This window comes from Triticum aestivum, chromosome 3B (genome assembly GCF_018294505.1).
Source record: "Triticum aestivum cultivar Chinese Spring chromosome 3B, IWGSC CS RefSeq v2.1, whole genome shotgun sequence".
Classification (NCBI taxonomy): domain Eukaryota; kingdom Viridiplantae; phylum Streptophyta; class Magnoliopsida; order Poales; family Poaceae; genus Triticum; species Triticum aestivum.
In genome coordinates, this window is record NC_057801.1 from 141,524,040 (window position 1) to 141,542,495 (window position 18,456).

Here is an 18,456-nt window from a genome sequence, read left to right on the forward strand (position 1 = left end):
GAGGTTACCATTCTTGCTTACGGTTAGGTTGTCAAAATGGTGAAGGTGGTGGATGTCGAATCCTTGTTGGAGAGAATTGCAAAATTGGAGAGTAGAATTGGAGCAAAGTCGTGATCTGGTAGGCGACTGGTACAAGTGCTAGACTGGAGCTAGACAAGAAGCGTTGAGCAGGAACTGAGCTTTATGATTTCCATTGTCATTCTTCCCTCTCCTCTCTGATTGCTTTTCATTGTCTCTTTGCGTTTACCCTATTTTCGTGACTCTCCTCTCTTTCTTCTCCCCGTACCATTATTTTGATCGTTTCTGAATCTTAAGATTGCTTTAATGCATATGATCCCTCTCCTCAGCCTTCCCCTCCTAAATCTTAGAATCCTAGTGCCGCAGGTGCTATGTCAAGTTGAGCAGCGGTGTTGACGATGTCGAACCATTCCTAGTTAGCCGAAACACCCTAGGAAACGGAAAAAACGCAAACTCAAAATCTCCAAAGGCAAATGTCAAATGGTGGTAGCGAAATGTGGTGGTGGTTTCGGAGTTGGAAATGCGGAAGTGGTGGTGGTGGTTGATGAAGAAGCGACCATCCCTAAGTAGCCGAAACACCTTAGGAGACTCAAGTCACCACTCAAGCAACCACAAATGCTATATGGATCAAAATGGGTTAGGTTGCGGAAAGCTATGGCGGTTTTGCGGATGATATGGTGGATGGCCTAGGCAAAGATGCAAAAAAATTGATGGAGTCAAATAGTGGTGGAACCTATCTAGATGGATGGGGGATGTCAATAGCTACTCAACGAGCTAAAGAACGTCAAAATCGGACTCCCGGAGTGAAAGTTATGGCCAAAAAGGTGTGTGTGGAAGTGGGCTGATTCTGGGGGTGCAGGCACCCAGGGGCACGGGGTGCGGGTGCCCGGGGTGGTCAGCGAGTTGGGCGGAAAATTGGCCTGGGGGGGGGGGGTCCGGGTGCCCGGGGGTAAGGGGTGCGGGTGCCCTGGGTGGTTAGGGGGGTTGGGCAAAACTTGCCCGGGGGTTGAAGTCCGGGTGCCGAGGGGTGGCCAATTTGGGCAGAAATTTTTGGGAAATGGAAGAAATTGATGGATTTCATGGTGGGAAGGGTGGGGATGGTTGGGGAGAGGCTAGATCCACTTGCCAAACAACAAATCCATGGACCAAAACAACAAGATCTCACAAGATCTAACAAATTGCAAGAAAAAAATTGGGGCTATTTTTGTGGGGATTTTCAAATTAGGACGAAAAACAATAAGATCAAGCTAGCAAATGGGGGGTAGGGACTCTGAGATGTGAATCAACCTGGCTCATGATACCAAGATGTTGTAGGGTGAAACCCTAGGGTTTAATCTTTTCACACTTGGAGGGGGAAAGGAGCAAGAACACAAGAACACACAAGGGAAATCACTCCAAACAAACCCAATCACACATCCACTAGAGTAGCAAACACATAGATCCACAAGAATACATGAACAATCAAATGAAACAAGCACTAAGGTAAAGTTCTTCCCACTCCTAGAAGAGGTGAGGTCTTGATGATCCTATGATGGGGATCCATCCCTAGATGGGGTCTTGAATCCACTAGGGATCTTCTCCATAGGAGGTCTTGATCTCCATGGGAGAGGTCTCTCTCTCAAGAGGAGGTACAAGGAGCAAAGCTCAACTAAATCATGTCATATACTTTGTTATCCTCTAAATGAGCTAGGTGAGGGGTACTTATAGTCTAGGGACGAAAATGGGGGAAAACAGGGGTTCATGGGTCTTTTGACCCTACTGCACGCAGGCACAAACCGAACGTGTCCGAGCACCCGGAGCAAAGGGGTCCGGGCACCCGGGGGTAGGTGGGCGGGCACCCGGGCTGTTCAAAAGAGGTCGGGCCTCCACAGGTGTAGGGTCCAAGCACCCAGGGGTGGTGGCCCGGGCACCCGCGGGCGAGGGCCAGTGCCCAAGCGAGGCAGGCCAGGCACACGGGGCAGCGGCGCTGCGCCAGGCTGGAGGGGTCGGGCACCCAGGGTGACCAGGGTCGGTTCCCAGCCGGTGGCCGGGCACCCGGGGGCGTAGGGGTCCGGGCACCCGGGGTGTCCAGAGCTCCTACTCTCCATGCGTTGTGTGTCCTTCTTCCTCCTCTCTCTTCGTAGATGTTTGGGTCTCCCTCCTACCTTCTTCATGGGAAACTCCTTGGTACCTAAGAGGCACAACGTTTCCATTTGAGGTAGGACCCATCTCTCATGTGAATCTGAATGAAGTTCGGAGAGGAAAGAATTAACCTTGGTTTCGATGGCGCGTGCTCTTGTCATTGGTCCATCTCGTGCTTGATTAGTTGTAGTAGAGTCCATGGGGATGATGGAGGGATGCTCCGCATCACTCTTCTAAACTGGTAAACATCAGGAAAGCACGTCTTCCAAAAAATTGATACCATTGTATGGCCTTTCTCTTCCTTGACCTGGACTTTATCATACTTGAGGGAACAAAGAACACCACTTCATCATCTGAATCCTTAACTTGTATTGTGTTTATATTTTCATCAGATGAGGGCAAGTAGTCAGTCTCAAGTGTTTTTTGTGAACTGGAATGAGATCTAGTAGTTGGGCCTATTCTCACAGGTAATTTCTACAAAGGCTCTGGTTGAACAAAGCCATCCTCCTCCTCCTCCTCAGACTCACATGAAGTCTTCTGGCTCTGTATCACCTTCAGAACCTCTCATCCTCTTAAGACCCTTGATTGTTTGGTTCAGTTCTACATCCTCTTCCTCCCCATGTCATACTCAGATCTGAACTTCCATCATCATCTTCTGAAAGCATTGTCACTCTTTTCTCCATATACTGCTTCTCCGTATTCTCCCTTCTTCAGATACCTCTTCCTTGATACATTGCTCTCATATCATCAACAAACTCACTTAAAAAAACATCTATCTCATTCACCTCTAGAATCTCCTTCCCCTTTCTCAAATTACAGCTCTCTTGAGTGAAATGATACCCTATTTGTGAGTGTTGTGTTTATTGTAACAAGAGGAGCAGACCACTCTCTTGTTTACTACAATGACTCAGATACAATACACCGATCAATCTCATATACAAGAGGTTGTCCAATTTCTGAAATTGAAACTTGCTTTTCACATCCATCTCCAATGTTGAGTGAACATCTGATTTCGTTTTTGTTCTTCATTTCATAACAATGATTGTAACACACATCTTCTCCACATATAACTGCAACATTTCTTCTACATTTTTCATTGATTTTATGAGCTCCTTCCCAGCCAAATTGCCATACCTACACCCTCTTCTTTCACATCATACATGGAGTCATGATCATATCCCTCTGTCACAATTAAAGCTAACATATTCGCATAGGTTATATATCAGAATGACATAGTCCTTTCAGATCGTCACAACCTTGGAAATGGAACCTAGCATCCAATATCTCATCATACAAGCTGCAAACAAATTAAGGAAAATAATTCAGAAACCCTACTTCCTAAATTGCACCTATTTCAGAAACCCTAGTTCCTAAATTTGAACTAATTGCAAAGCCCTAGTTCCTAAATTTGAACTAATTTCAAAGCCCTAATTCCTAAATTTGAACTAATTGAGAAAACATAATTCCTAAATAGCACTAACAACAACGCCAATCCCCTAAATTTCTTATACCTAATGCCCAGTTCCTAAAATGCACTAACAGCAGGACCAATTTGTACTAACAGCAAACAAATGAGATAATGCAATAGGGGGAGGGGTAGAACTCACTCAACGTCGCCCGCCCAGACCGGAAGTTAAGTTATGGATGTGCCAATCTGGCTGCCGTCGATGATTCGACGTTGACTTCAAAAATCGAGCGATCAACGTTTTTCGCAAACTATCAAGAAGAAACTGGATGGTTTTTATAAGGTGGTGGTTTTTTTATTTATGGCTCGCAATTGTGGTGAATTTTTTGCAATTTATTCGTGTAGGTTGTGGTACCACACCAACAGATCTTTTCCCTTCTAGGCTTGAAGCATCCACACTAGGATGGCATGGCATAGACTGCAGCCGTATCCACCACCACAAACGAGAAACCACATATAGTACTTGGTTTTTAGAAAAGGAGGGAGACCCCCCGGCCTCTGCATCTGAACGATGCATGCAGCCACTTTATTAATTATTCACATAAGACCTTACAAAGTCATACAACAGTAAGTCGAAGCCACCATCTAGGCAACAAAAGTGTCGCTACTCCTATCAAATGATGAAGGGATGCTGATAGTTTGGGCCTAATATCAAACAGACCTCACAGCCATACCTAACATCTAAGACCTGAGGTCCCAACCAGGACGCCTACCGGGTATGGGCACCCACCAGTCCGGCGTGCTCCTCAACCAGGATGTCTGTCGAGTATGAAGCCGCCGCAGCCACCTGCCACCAATCCATCTTCAGAGTTGTACTGTTGCGTGAACCTTGCTCGGTCTAGCTGCCGCCGGCGCCACCACGACGCCAGACAGCGTCGACCTCCTGCGCGAGTCCATCATCGCACATCAGACGCCTAATCTCTATAGCGTCGTGCCATCGAGATCCGACACCATCAATGTGTGTGATGAAGCATCGCTCCTACTCTTGTCACCTTCAGCCATCATTTGCTCCAAAACGATGCCCTCGTGAGGGAAAGCGCTACTAAGAACGCCATCATCGTCCGATCCGGGAGACCCAGATCTAGGGTTTCCCCCGAAGCATCCCGAGCCTGATGAAGCAAACTGCAACGACGATGCCTCGACAAAGGAGCGGCATCTAAGACGTCGCCATCGTCCGCCATGACCGTAGTCGGCGCTATTTTCATCGACAGTTGCTCCACCAGACGTGCGCCGCCAGCGTCGCTGATCCCTTCAACCGGAGTAAGCTCCAAAACGATGCCCAGAAGAGGGGTTACAATGCAAAAGCACCGGCATCGCTTGATCGCAAGGAGATCTAGGGTTTCCCCCGGAGTTGCCCGTGTTGTAAGGACCAGACAAGGGAAGAATCTCTGCGGATCCGCCCAGCTGCAGACGAGCCGCACCCACCATCATCGACGGCAATCCAGTAACCAAGGCCCACGCCTGAACCAAGATCCGACCGTGCCGTTGCAAACCCATCTGGTCACGCCGCCGCCGTCCCTGGCGACCGCGACACACCAAACCATGAAGCCTCCTGCCGCGAGGAAGAGAACCGCCGAAGCGCCGCCACCACCCGTCGTGGCGTCCGGCCCGACGCCACGCTCCGGACCGGGGGCGCCGGCCCGCGCCAGCCCCACACGAGCGGGAGGACCACAAGTCTCCGCCGCAACCAGCAACGGCAAGGCTTCGCCTGGCCGTGCCCTTGGGCAGCGGCAAGGAAGGAGGAGGAGAGGTGGAGACCAGCGGCGATGGGATCTCGGAGCCTCCCGGCCGCCACCGGCGGCCACATATAGTACTTACCTACAGTAAAATCAACTAGCCACGAAACTCGATCACGTAATCCTCATCCATCATTCGGAGCAGCAGCACTTTCAGAGCACAACCATTTCAGAGACCAGAGATGGTGTCCAAACTCAGATAGATATATTTAGCTGCTGATGTTCTATACAAAAAGGCAATCAATCCACCCTCCCACGGTCCCAGGGTAAAGCTTGTACTTCCAACCAACCATATATATTCAGTCTAGCGTCATATGCCGCATAACTAGGGGGGCTATTATGCTATCTAGAGTCGTCTCCAGCACCGGCACGGCAGATTGGTTCGGTGCGGTGCGGCAAAAGGCGCTCGCTCATCCACCACGGTTACGGTTCAGAGCAAGCGGCGGTGGGACGGTTCATTTCCACAGCTTCACGTGCTTGTCATGGCTCACTGAAGCCACCAGGCCGGAGCTTGAGGAGGCCAAGGCAGAGATGAGGCCGTCGTGCGCCGCGACGGTCATGCTCCTGTTCTCCACCATGTCCCACAGCTCCAGAGACTGCAGTGTTGGACACCAAACACTTGTAAGTCAACAGCGTGAATATCTTAGGGGGGAAAATTAACGATCCTGTCTATCCAGTGATCATGTCTATTCTTATAGACATTAAAATAATAGTATCCAATTGTAGTTGAGAACATTTCATTTGCAACTACATTTGAAGCTAAAATTGCAGTTGAAATTCTAGGTCATGCTTGTATTAAAAGGATGAGAATTTCCAACGCAAGCTAAAATTTTAGTTGAGATCATTTCATTTGCAATCACATTTTATAGTCCTTTGCAATTTACTTTCAGACGTGTCATGGCCGTAAAACGCTGTTACGCGCTAAAAACACTTGCCTGGTAGCAACCAATGATGAGCAAAGATGGATACTTAGGGTGGAAAGCGCATGCATGAAACTTGCTCCCGGTGCTGTTGAGCTCTTGCACGCAGTTCTCATTCCCAGAATTCACAGACCATACTTTTACCGTGTCTTCACTGGTAGAGACAACATAGTCACCAGTGGGGCTCCAACAAAGTGAATCAACGTGCTCTGTGTGACCCTGCAAAATTACCAAGATAGGGTTGAAGTTTTCATTTGTCATGACTCATGACCTAGGGAATTTTCAATTACTAGACAAGTAAATTCTTATTACAGCAGCAACCTGAGCACTTGAGAGAATACTCAGGCAAGACCAATTTGTCATAAATGCAAGTGAATCTCAAAAGGTTGAGTAAACAATTAAACAAGGAAGTAGACACCGAGATTACATCCTGATGCCACTTAGTGAACTAAACATAAGCAGATTATCTGCATCCAGTTGTGATGTAGAAATATAGAGGTTAGGGCCATCCAATACAAACCTCAAATATCCTAACACAAGCTTGTGTTTCCACATCCAGTATAGATACAACATTCTCTGAAGCTGCTGCAAGAAATCCACCAAGACGTGGCTGAAATCTCAGCTGGCTTGAACCTCCCTACACAGGCATTACAAGTAAATAAATCAACAAACAGATGATCTGCAAGTGATCTCATTTAAAACCATCTGCTGCTTGTGCCGGTGGCATCTCGCTACTTTCAGAACAAAATTGTATGGACAAAGCAAAGCTACTAGAGATCAACAGAATGCTCAGTAAGCAAAGTTTAGTAACCTTGAAATTTCGGACAGCCCTTCCGTTGCTGATACTCCAGAGCCGAATCTCACCATTCCCATCACAAGAACAAATGAGGTCATCCTTGTTTGGGTGAAAATCCACCGACATAACAGATGCTGAGTGCCCAGTAAACGTATGGACTGTATCATCTTGCTGGAAAAAACATTGCAGGAGCCGAATGTTAATGGCATGTTTATATAGTAAAACATATAACTTTGCTGCATTTGTAACTCTTAAGAAAACAAGGATAGACATCTCCCAAGCATCCAAATCAAATTAGAACCATCATACATACACCCCAGAACAAATAAGAAACAATTCCTAGACGAAGAATTTGTGCCGTGTGAAGGAATCTCAGAACTGATGTTGGGGGTGGTGGGACCTTTCATGACAGGTAGCCTTGCCATGGACATTGCTTAAACTGCTCTCTTTTGTGAGTTTCACAGCCTAATTAACTAGGCTTTCCAGTTTCAGCATAAAAGGTAACTGCGATGGCATTAACATCTGAGTTACGAATAAAAAATAGCAATTTGATATTATCATTCGATGTTACTTGACAGAGTTGTGCAATGTAAGATAGGCAAATCACAAGGAAGCAGATGGGTAAGCAAAAGTTGGAGCGTTGACAAACCGCACAGGCTTACTTACATTGTCGACATCCCAGACCCTGACAGTTTTGTCAAATGATGATGTAGCAATACGTGGGATGCTTGGGCCGAACCGTACATCGGTTATCAGAAGAGAATGCTCCTCCAATACTGCCTTTTGTTTTAAAGTTTCAGCATTCCACAATACCACCTGCATTGAAACATAACAGTTGTACATTTCAGTTTCAACACCAATTTTGGATGCAAATCTCCAGAACTCAGACAATATCCCTTCGACTGAGCAGCCTGGTTAGTATGAACATGCATGTTTACCTTCTTATCATGACCCCCAGTAGCAAGTAGATTTCCATCTGATGAGAAGTGACAACATACAACCTTGTTGGTGCTTGCTCGAGCTGAAGAAATCTCTCGGAAGGCGAATCCTGTGTAAAACATACACAAAAGGTTAAATATGAAACAAACTTATGATACAACTTTCAAGTAAACAATGTAAATATAACCCAATGAACCAGCATACTACTTCGACACCTGTTAGGTTTTCACTAAAAAAGGGACCAGGGTCTGTACACCTCACGGTTTCCATGCTAACCACAACCTAGTTCAGTTTACCCGATTGGGACCTGTGGATACTACACTGGTAACCCAGGGAACCAGTGCCAATAATTGGTGTAAGCCTTTGGTACTAAACTGCTAGACCAAAGAATCGCACCTTTAGAAGAAGCCATACAACGGCTGCGGGCATCACTTGGACCTGCAGCATCATCATGTGACAAGAACGAGTCCACGTTATCTCCCAAGCTGTCATCCTCCACCAAGCGATCCATGTCAGCCTACAGAAGTCAGGGCACAAAAGGATCAAGCAATAAACAAGGCACAAAAGGATCAACCAATATAACAGAGATGGGCTAATAATAGTAGTTGTGCGTCCAAATACTTCCAAAGTACTACTACCTCCGTTCGGATTTACTTGTCACAAAAATGGATGTATCTACAACTAAAATACATCTAGATACATTCATTTCTTGGACGAGTAATTCCGAATGGAGGGAGTAGTAAACAATAACATACAATCTGGTTTGTTGGCGATTCCCTCGTGCCTGGGGCATCAGCACCAAAAACAACTAAGGCCTTCGATATACTAGCATTGTGGTGCATCGGTGGCATTGATATGGTGTCTCCTGGAGTATCTGTGGAAGGAGTTGAGGGTGCTGAGCTGGGGCAGGGGCCAGTAGTATTCATAGTACCAGAGCTGTTAGCTGGACCGGATGACGAGATAGGTTGTTTGCGTTTTCGCCCATTTTGATTCTTGGAAACCTGCAAAACCATATCAGAGTTTGGGGTTTACAAACTTATGGAAACTCGAAGATTCAACAAAACGCAATTAAGATGTTAAGATGATAAAGTTGGATCATGCAGAACAGAGTAAAACCTGTTCATTTCCACGAAAGGAATAGCACAAGCTTCCATCCATAGAAACACTCCCAGGCACCATTTTTTCATGATGGCCTGAGAAGTGATTTGAGCTTTGTGGTAGCTGACTCAGTAATGATTGTTGAAGGAGCTGTTGCTGATTGCTGCTTTGCCGTTGCTGTTGTAAAGCAGCTATCTTCTACTACAAAGAGGGGAAGTGGTGAGGGTTTCTATTAAGATACAAAACACCGTAAATGGTAGCGCTAGGGTATATCTGAGCAAGCATAACGTAACAGCTAGATGATCATGTGATCATGCAAACTTCCGGACTGACAAAGAGCTCATGGTAAGTGGTACTGGATAGCTGCTAAGAATATCATTAAGTCCTTGAAAACAATAAGGATGTGTTAGCTAGATGATCATGTGATCATGCAAACTTCCAGACTGACAAAGAGCTGATGGTAAGTGCTACTGGACAGCTGTTAAGAATATATTAAGTACTTGAAAACAATAAGGATGTGTTCTTACTCTATTAAGGTCAGGATGAACTCGTGGTAAGTAGCTCCACCGACGCGAACTTCTACTCTCAAAGATGATTATTGTTCGCGATTTGAATTTGTATTTATTTTGAATGGAGGTGCACTAAGTTGTACAGGTTTAAAGTGATTCTAATACGGAGGCCAAGCACATTGAGATTTGAAGCTACAAAAGGAAGTGTTTGGATAAGGCAATTCATTGTTGAACTATAGGAATGCAAAAGATATTTTTAACCAAGGAATGAATTGAGCCTTCATGTGCTAATGTCAGAGATCCAAACAGTATATCTTTGTGTATGCAAATAGCATGTAGCCGCTTTCCTCTATTTATTTTTTGTAACAACATTTCCTTTGATGTCAGAGCTAAGACCTCTAATGTTCCAGTTCAGAAAATTCCATCTCCAGTTTGTGGTATCCATGGTAGGTTAGGTAGATTGAAAGAAGCTGGAGGTAGCACACTATGCTCTAAGGTGGGCAGTCCTGAAGGTGGGTGCCGGCAAAGAGGGAAGGAGTCCATTGAAATGATAGGCAAGGTTTGGCAATGACATAAAGACAGCAAACCAGCTCAACAGTTAGTTATAACAAATTATGACACTACATGTCAAATGCAGAAACAAACAAAGCTTAGATGTCGGGTCAAAGAGACCCCAGGAGCTGCAGATTAGTGAACGTCTTCACTGGTCACGGCAGCAGCCTCCTCAGGTGGCACGCTGCAACAATAAGTTGCCAAGCTTTTGATGGATGTCGATGGGGAGTTCTGGGGGTGATTGCTAATTGAAAACTTCTCTGCTCAATATTTTATAATCAAGCTAGAAATAGGTTTTGGCAGGAGATTGCCCACTCTTGAAGAGTCAGCTCTTGACTGGCGAGGCAGAGGTCGGTTTGAACACACTGACTCTGGGCTTGGCAAAGTGCCGCTTGTAGACTAGCAGAGGCCCACTGGGACGGGCCTTGTGGATCGAATCTGCCACTTGGGGGGGGGGGGGGGGGGGGGGGGGGCGCTTGGGTTGGTCAATGGATCACCACTGACATCAGAAACAGCCTGGAGCTGGAGAGTAGGCTAGCCATCTCATCCACACAAACAAGAAGCAAGAGGTAAACTACCCTAGGATGGTTTTCTTATGATAAATTTAAATAAAGTTCGATGATAGCTCACTGAGCATAATTCAGGGGTGAACTTCAAATTCGGCACGAAGCTCAGGAGGGTAATACATACTTATCTCCTAAGAAAATTGATACTGCAGAATGCCAAGTTGTCAACATGGCATATTTTCTTATGGCAGGTTTAAATAAATCCGATGAGTGATCCCGTTAAAAAGAATGATTGCTCAGTGACCAAAATTCAGTATTTGTATTGTGGCAGGAACCAATGGGGAGACACAAAAGAAAAGAAACAAGGCGTGAGACTACATGCATAAAGCCACAGTAAAAGTATAACATAAATGGTACGTCGAACTTACCTTCATCAGCATATCTGTCTCCATTGGCTGCACATGTGAATACATGTTCTGCAGTGAAGGCCCCACACTAGGAATAATATCTGTGAATGCGTTTGACTGACCATCCCTTCGACTGCTCAAAAGCACCCGAAGCCTTCGGGCATCCATCTCTCCAGATGAAGATGTAATATTTTGTTGTGCTTGAAGCAGCAGCTGTTGCTGCTGTTGCTGCTGTTGAGTGAGAAACTGAAGATGTTGCAATGCTTGGGGATTCTGCATAAAAGATTTCTGTTGGAGAAATCCAGATCGAAACTGATCTAAACCCTGAACAGTTGTGACCAAATTGAAATATGTCGTGAGAACATAAAATATGTAGAAATCCTACTTGCTGCAAATTTACAATTTAGATGACAGAGATTTAATCAAGTGAAAAACTAACCGTGAGAGGCCACCCTTTCAAGGTCATATTGTGCCCTGCTGGATTAGTGCCTGCCAGACAGCAGAGTATTAAACTATAACAATCAGTATGTGAATGAACGATACATCTAACAAGCAGTCAGAGTCTCAAATTGCAGCAGTCAGGCACAAAAGCAACCATGAGGCTACATGAACAAAAAGATGGAGAATATGTGTGGTAACGACAGCTGTGCAGCCTAATTATTCCTCAAAACTAAAATAACAGAGATTTTCATTTTTGCATTAAGAAACATAATCTCCCTTCTAGAGACTAGAGAATAGGCCTACATCATACCTACACTGTAGATCACTGACCGTACACAAATTAAAACAACAAATATTAACGTCTCAATGCATAGAAGACCACAATATTAGATACATGTGTTCTGCATAATGATTGGTGCATTTATATATGAAAACAGAGTTGCATGTTTGTACTCTTTGTAAATCCTACCACCTTTAAGTTGTATCTGTTAAACAGACATAACATTTTTTGTATATATTCGAATCTACGCCTAATGATCTATACAAGTTCTACACAAGATAAAAGAAAGCTGTTTGCAACATCAATGATTAAATACTACTACAAAATAGAAAATATGTTTTCAGGTTCAATAGACTACGGATATATAGATGTGAAAACCACATGAAAGCAGGAATGGAAGCAGAAACATCAATTTATATTAGAGTTCAATGGCAAAAACCTGGTACTCCAAGTAATGATCCGTCTGCTCCTGCAGCCCTAAGATTTAGAGTGGCATTTGAATCTGCCTTGATTTCCTGGTACAATTAGACTTACCAACTTATATATACTGGCACATAAGTGAACACAATATCTTAAATAAACAGCAACCCAGTTAAGACATGTACAGACTACCTGTGTTGATCCCTGAAGCTGTAGGTTCCTGGCCTGAGCTTGTTGCAAAGTACCTGACACTCCACCAGCTGATCCTTGAAATATTTGCCTAACGGTTGTAAGAACAGCAATCTGGTTAAGACATGCACGAACTACCTAAAACCATAAACCAAACATTTGCGCCCTAATAACAATCATATAAACAGCAAAGCGATAATATCAAACATACATGCACATAACAGAAATGTCCTTCACTTACACTTACACTTACAAAGCCTTTTATCCCAAACAAGTTGGGGTAGGCTAGATATGAAACCCTTTCACGAGGACTTCCCAGGAGGTCACCCATCCTAGTACTACTCTCTCCCAAATGGGTTTCATACCCAAAAGACTGGCTAGTTTTTACGTTGGCTCGCCAAGCCTATCACAACCCTTAGATATGAAACCCATAACAGAAATGTCCTTGTAATTGAAAATTAAAGACAGAAACATCATAACAGCATCCATACAATCAGCAGACAGAAATGCTTTTCACTAACATGTTTGCTGCAACTGGTCCTTATGGACCTTGTAAATGCATCCCATGACTTTGCATAATTCATTACAACAAAACAATAGTCTCAATGAATACTGGACAACATGCTAATGGATCAATCAAATAGATTTTCTTCTGTCCTGAGATCAGCGCGTAAAAGCTGTAATGGGCATTTATGCATTCAGATGTTCAAACTGAACTCCAAAAACCACTATGGATAGAATAGATTGCATTTCCAGTTAACCAGAATAGATTGAATTATCATCTTCGAGATATTCTTAGGATGCATAGTATCTAAATTCGCTACAAGGTAATCAGAAATGTTGAAATATATTAGAAGAGTGAATTCCTATAATCTTAAACTAAAGAGGGGAAAGATGAAGTTATAGAATATATTAAAAACTCTTTTTTGGTTGCTGAGCACGAAAACATGATATCAAGGATGTTTAACCAAGTAGCTCTGATACCTCCGAAACCACTCCCTTGTGACAAGCAAGTCATCATGAAAGAACAATATGCAAACAAAACTACAGCAGGAACAATCTATTATGATTCATGAACCTACAACTAGAGTTCCATAGGAACTAGAAAGGTACAAAATGAGCAAGTAAAAATAGAATTGAGAATTCAGCTCAGACTCTAATTGATGGGATAAGACAAAAAGCAACAGAACTGGAACTTCGGGTTTTTTTTTACATTTACCAACTGTACAAAAATAGATGATGTCACGGGACCATGAGTTGTCTGTGTTACAAAACTCCCCCAAGTAAATACAATACTATAACAAGCATTACTAAATAGTTTGTAGTTTATACCCGGAAGCCTGAGCTGATAATGCTGCGGACTTCAGCAAAGATGCAGGATTTGATTCCAGAAGCTGCCCAACGTTTTCATTGAACCTTTGCTGCAGTGCAGGTTAGTATGGAAATATTAATGTATATCATTTTATATCAAAAATATTTGAGGGGGTAAGCAACAGTACATACTGCCACTTGGGAATTACCTTTACTGATGCCTCATCCAATGTGTCCCTCTGCGCAGAAATCTTCATTCTCTCTTCATACGCCTTTGCAGACAAAGAACTTGTTGTTACAGTATTTAGTTGTGTTGGAGGATCAGCAGATACTGAACCATTCTGAGGACTTGTGGGCAAATAACTGCTCTCGTTACGCTGCTGTTGCTTCTGCTGGCGACGTTGCTGCTGCTGCTGCTGCTGCTGAGGATGTTGTTGCTGTTGTTGGGTCTGCTCCTGTTGTTGCTCCTGCTGCTGCCTCTGTAGCATGAGTTGCTGCATTTGGATCTGCTGTGCTGACTGCTGGGAATGAGGATGTTGCTGCTGTTGCTGCAATGATGACTGCTGCTCTCGAGCTTTAATCGACTGTGTCTGGGACACAAAATTATAGTCATATACGGGAACAAGACCATGCAAACACATGGAAAAGATACTTCATGATCATGCAAGATTATCACACTATAATAGCTAGCAGTGGCAAGCAATTCCAGAGCAGGAGGCAGGTGGTAGCTACAAAAAATATACAGGTATTGACTACTCAGAAACAAAAGCCTAATGGATAAATGCGAGCTTAGCTACTATCAAGCGCTAAACTAACACAACTTATTGTTTTATACTTTTATACACAGAATGAACATAAAAATAATTGGCTCTGGACCATTGGAAATAGATTTTGGTGTTTGGTATGGCGCATGAACTTAAGATTTAATTTGAAATATTTAAAAGTAGCTTGAATGAAGGGGAGCCTTGGCGCAGTGGTAAAGCTGCTGCCTTGTGACCATGAGGTCATGGGTTCAAGTCCTGGAAACAGCCTCTTACAGAAATGTAGGGAAAGGCTGCGTACTATAGACCCAAAGTGGTCGGACCCTTCCCTGGACCCTGCGCAAGCGGGAGCTACATGCACCAGGTTGCCCTTTTTTTTATTTAAAAGTAGCTTGAATCAAACACATCACAGATGAACCACCAGTCTGAACAGAATCCAGTTGATATATATGGGAAAGACAACTCAAATTTTCGCAGACCCATGCTAAAAGATGTCTGGCCAAAGTCACAGGTCCGTCAATAGTTGTGTGGTTACGCTGTCATCCTTTAATTAGCTAATTGTGCAACAAAAAAATGAAATAAACATGAATGAACCATAAAGATTTAACCAAGGTAGATGGATTAGGTTTTTTTTTCCTTCTTTCAACAGTAAAATTAAAGTTTCTTGGATTTTGCCCCTACTATTCATGTGGAAATTTTAGTATGCTTTATGATGAGAATATACTCCTATCAGCAGCAAGTGGTGGGTATCACTAATGTAATGAAACATTTACATGGTTACTGTAAAGTTGTGTCATTTAACCGCAGCAGCACAAGTAAATTGATATGCATGTGCAGAGGCAGTGCGTCATATAAGAACCTCAATGTACGAAGTAGCAACATCGGAATGCTTGTCGTTGGTCCTTGAAATGAAGATGTCCCAGAAGACCGACCACCACTCGAAGAGGAAACCCCCTGGGGCGTCAATTGCTATTGCAAAATTAAAGTGACACATGTCAGTGCAGTAAAATTAAGTTTCATTCTTCAGAAAGCAGAGATCAGACATTTGCATAGGTAAAATCAGACTAAGACAATACAATGTTTGGAACAGTTGCATGCATATTTGCTTCTAGTCATGCATCTCTGTCGCACAAGCACTGCCTACCTGACAACAAAGGCACTGTCTACCTAACAATAATACCTCGAGGAATCAAAATATTGGTCCTAATGCAGAAAAATGGAGCTTGGAAACTAAAATGGAGCCTTCCTGGCAGCAAGTGCTTTGATCGTGATACACATCGCGTTGTGGCACTCACCAACAGGATCTGGAGAGAGATTGGATTCGGCCTGGAACGCCTTTGCAGTGTTCTGCAAGTTCCGCTTCACCAGGTAGTCATGGATGTACACATCCAAGCTGCTTCGCCAGCGATACACATGGCAAACATTAGGTTCATACCACAGATCAGTACATCATCAAGGTTAATAATAATTAGAAAAAGGCACGAAAGAACCTAAAGAAAATCTCCTCTTATGCAAAATTTACTCCAGAAAAAAACCCCAACAAGGAAGCTACAGGCACTGGAAACAACAGGAGATGGAAGCAAAAAAAAACGGAAGAGGAAAAGATAGAGATAAAATGTGCATTTAAGCACTGTGGTAAAGATGCATTAAACTCTCTGGAAACCAATAGGCAGCTGCATTGCAGGCAGCAGCAAAGGCAGACACGCAAGGAACAGACCTATTACCGGGAAGAAAAAAGAAGGGCAGAAAAAGAAAACATAGAAAGAAGATAAAAGGTGGCAACTTTTGCAAAAGAAGAGGGAAATGTGCAGAACGGGAAAATAGAAATTTCATCGGATAATAAAGCGTTTGTTCTTGAACGAATAATGCAGGGCATTTGTTTTTCAGCGGATAATCTGATACTAATACCAAGGGAAGAAAGAGGCGCCGTTGTCAACAAAAAAAAAATCACAAGAAAGAATGGCGTGGAACGGACGGCGAAGAAACCAACCTGCGAAAGGAAATCAACGGTGGGGGAGGCACACAGAAACGAAGAAATTTCAAGAAACGCGAAGAAACCCTCATCTCGAATACATCGAGAGAGAATGTGTGAAGATTAAAAAAAAAAGTGGCAGCATGTTTCCCTGCCAAAAGCAATCTGCTCACTGAAATAAACCCGGAGGCGGCGCAGAGAGAGGAACGAAACTCACATCTTGTCTGCGTCCCACGAATCCTGCGCCATGGCTGCCGCCTCGTCCCCCTCCTCCTCCTCGCGGCCACACTGCACGACACGGTAACAGCGCCTCAAGAACTGCCAAAGGAACAAGAACGCAGCACAGAGCACAAGGCGGCGAAGAGAAAAGAAAGATTTGACCGCTCACATTCCGCTCCAAATCTTGCCTCGACGCCACCTTGCAAGGCCGAAACGCAAGTTGCTTCTTTGAAAAAAGAAATCAATTGGAGAGGAGAGAAGGTAGGTGCGCGGTGATTTAATATGGGGTGGGGAGGAGAGGGGAGGGGAGGGGAGGGGAAGGGAACAGAGGAATGGAATAAAAAGGAAGAGATGAACAGGGGAGAGGAGAAGAGGGGAGCGAGGGCTTTAGGCCAAAAACCCCATTGCCTTCTCACTTTACACTTTCACCCTTCGTGGAGACATGTAATTGCGATAAGGTCATTCACGCCCCATCACTCGTTAGAGTTCATACCATTTTAGAATTTTCCTTTTGTGGGTTGTTTGATTTGTGTAGTTGAATGTATTAATAATCTAAAGAATTAGGCCTTTGAGAGTGTTTTTTATTTTTTTGAAAATTGTTCTTTCTCTTGATTCACTTAACTTTCAGAAGGCATGATGTTATATTTATGTGTTTTTCTATCTATATGGTCCTTGAATTCCATGAACAAAAGAGACCCTAGACCACGAAGGATGACCGGTCCCCCCCCCCAAAAAAAAGTAGCTCAAATTGATTGCATACATAAAGATAAGGGCAATCTTTCATATCTTCAAAAATTATAGTTTTCTAAGTCCTTCAGTCCTACGAATCAAAGGATTCTAAATAATGTCCAATGATCGTCCATAATAAGAGTAGCTCAATCAATGGTGTACATAAAGATACAAGGACGATCTTTGATATCAGAGGTGAATATAACTTCAAAAGTCTTTAAATCCCTTGAATTAAAACATGTAGGTCAGTGGCGCCGGTGACCACCGACCGACCTCTATAAGACCAACTGAAATTAATGTGGTGCATAAATATAGGACAATCTTTGGAGATATTCAATATCTCGTGGAATTCTATTAAAGTTGATTGGATTCAATGTACATTATATTTAGAAGTCAACTCAAATATCTTCTCATCAAAAGAGACGCGTAAGATGTGTTATAGAGAGATAAAGATGGTATATGTGCATTAATTCTTGCTGGTTTTGCGAAAGGTCAAAGGTTATATGTTAAGAAATACAAGTTCTTACAAAAACACCCTTATAGAAATTGAAAAAAAAATCATCTTTGGGTGTCGAAGTCTTCTTTTTGTTGCATCCACCAACGGCGCGGCATGAGCAAAGCTCGTTGCCTCCTCTGAGATGTCGTCTCAGCGGAGCAAACTTGTTGAAACACACGAGCTTGTAGAAGCATCTTCACTCTTTGTGGAAGTTGAACCTTTTTTTATAGAACTTCACTAAAAGTGTGCACAAATATCTAGCCTAAAAAATAATTTGTTATCTATGTGATTGCCTCAAATCAAATTACAAAAATATCATTGCTGCCTCACATTCTTGAATAAGACACAAACCCTAGCCAAACTTAAAAAACACACAAAATGAAGTAGGAACCTTCTGATCGGCAAGGGACATGGTCCATAGTGCCTACATGGCCTTAAGGCCACGGAAGACGACACACTAGTGACACTGCCAGCAGGAAACACGGAGCCCTGGTCACCTAGAGTGAGGCGAAGGGGCTATAAGAACAAATATCATACTAACAACAACAAAAATGACCCGCTTATTAGGTTT

At 43.6% G+C, this 18,456-nt stretch overlaps 1 protein-coding gene across 3 annotated transcripts; it reads right to left on the reverse strand.

The window, feature by feature from the left end:
• Nucleotides 1-5,523: 5,523 nt before the first annotated feature.
• Nucleotides 5,524-17,011, reverse strand: LOC123069038 (transcriptional corepressor LEUNIG). Of its 3 annotated transcripts, none has more exons than XM_044491777.1 (19): nucleotides 16,830-17,011; nucleotides 16,659-16,729; nucleotides 15,765-15,862; nucleotides 15,329-15,438; nucleotides 13,918-14,298; nucleotides 13,730-13,818; nucleotides 12,401-12,488; nucleotides 12,228-12,303; nucleotides 11,507-11,556; nucleotides 11,089-11,391; nucleotides 9,112-9,291; nucleotides 8,751-8,996; nucleotides 8,392-8,512; nucleotides 7,995-8,104; nucleotides 7,723-7,872; nucleotides 7,072-7,227; nucleotides 6,781-6,897; nucleotides 6,276-6,479; nucleotides 5,524-5,936 (listed from the first exon to the last, which is right to left on the reverse strand). In XM_044491777.1, exons 2-19 carry the CDS (start codon nucleotides 16,688-16,690, stop codon nucleotides 5,796-5,798), a joined length of 2,652 nt encoding a protein of 883 aa, XP_044347712.1. In that variant the 5' UTR covers nucleotides 16,691-16,729; nucleotides 16,830-17,011; the 3' UTR covers nucleotides 5,524-5,795. The 3 variants fall into 3 exon arrangements, with proteins under 3 accessions (XP_044347712.1, XP_044347711.1, XP_044347710.1); XM_044491776.1 differs by having other exon boundaries at nucleotides 15,765-15,865; XM_044491775.1 differs by having other exon boundaries at nucleotides 12,398-12,488; nucleotides 15,765-15,865.
• Between the last annotated feature and the right edge of the window lie 1,445 nt (nucleotides 17,012-18,456).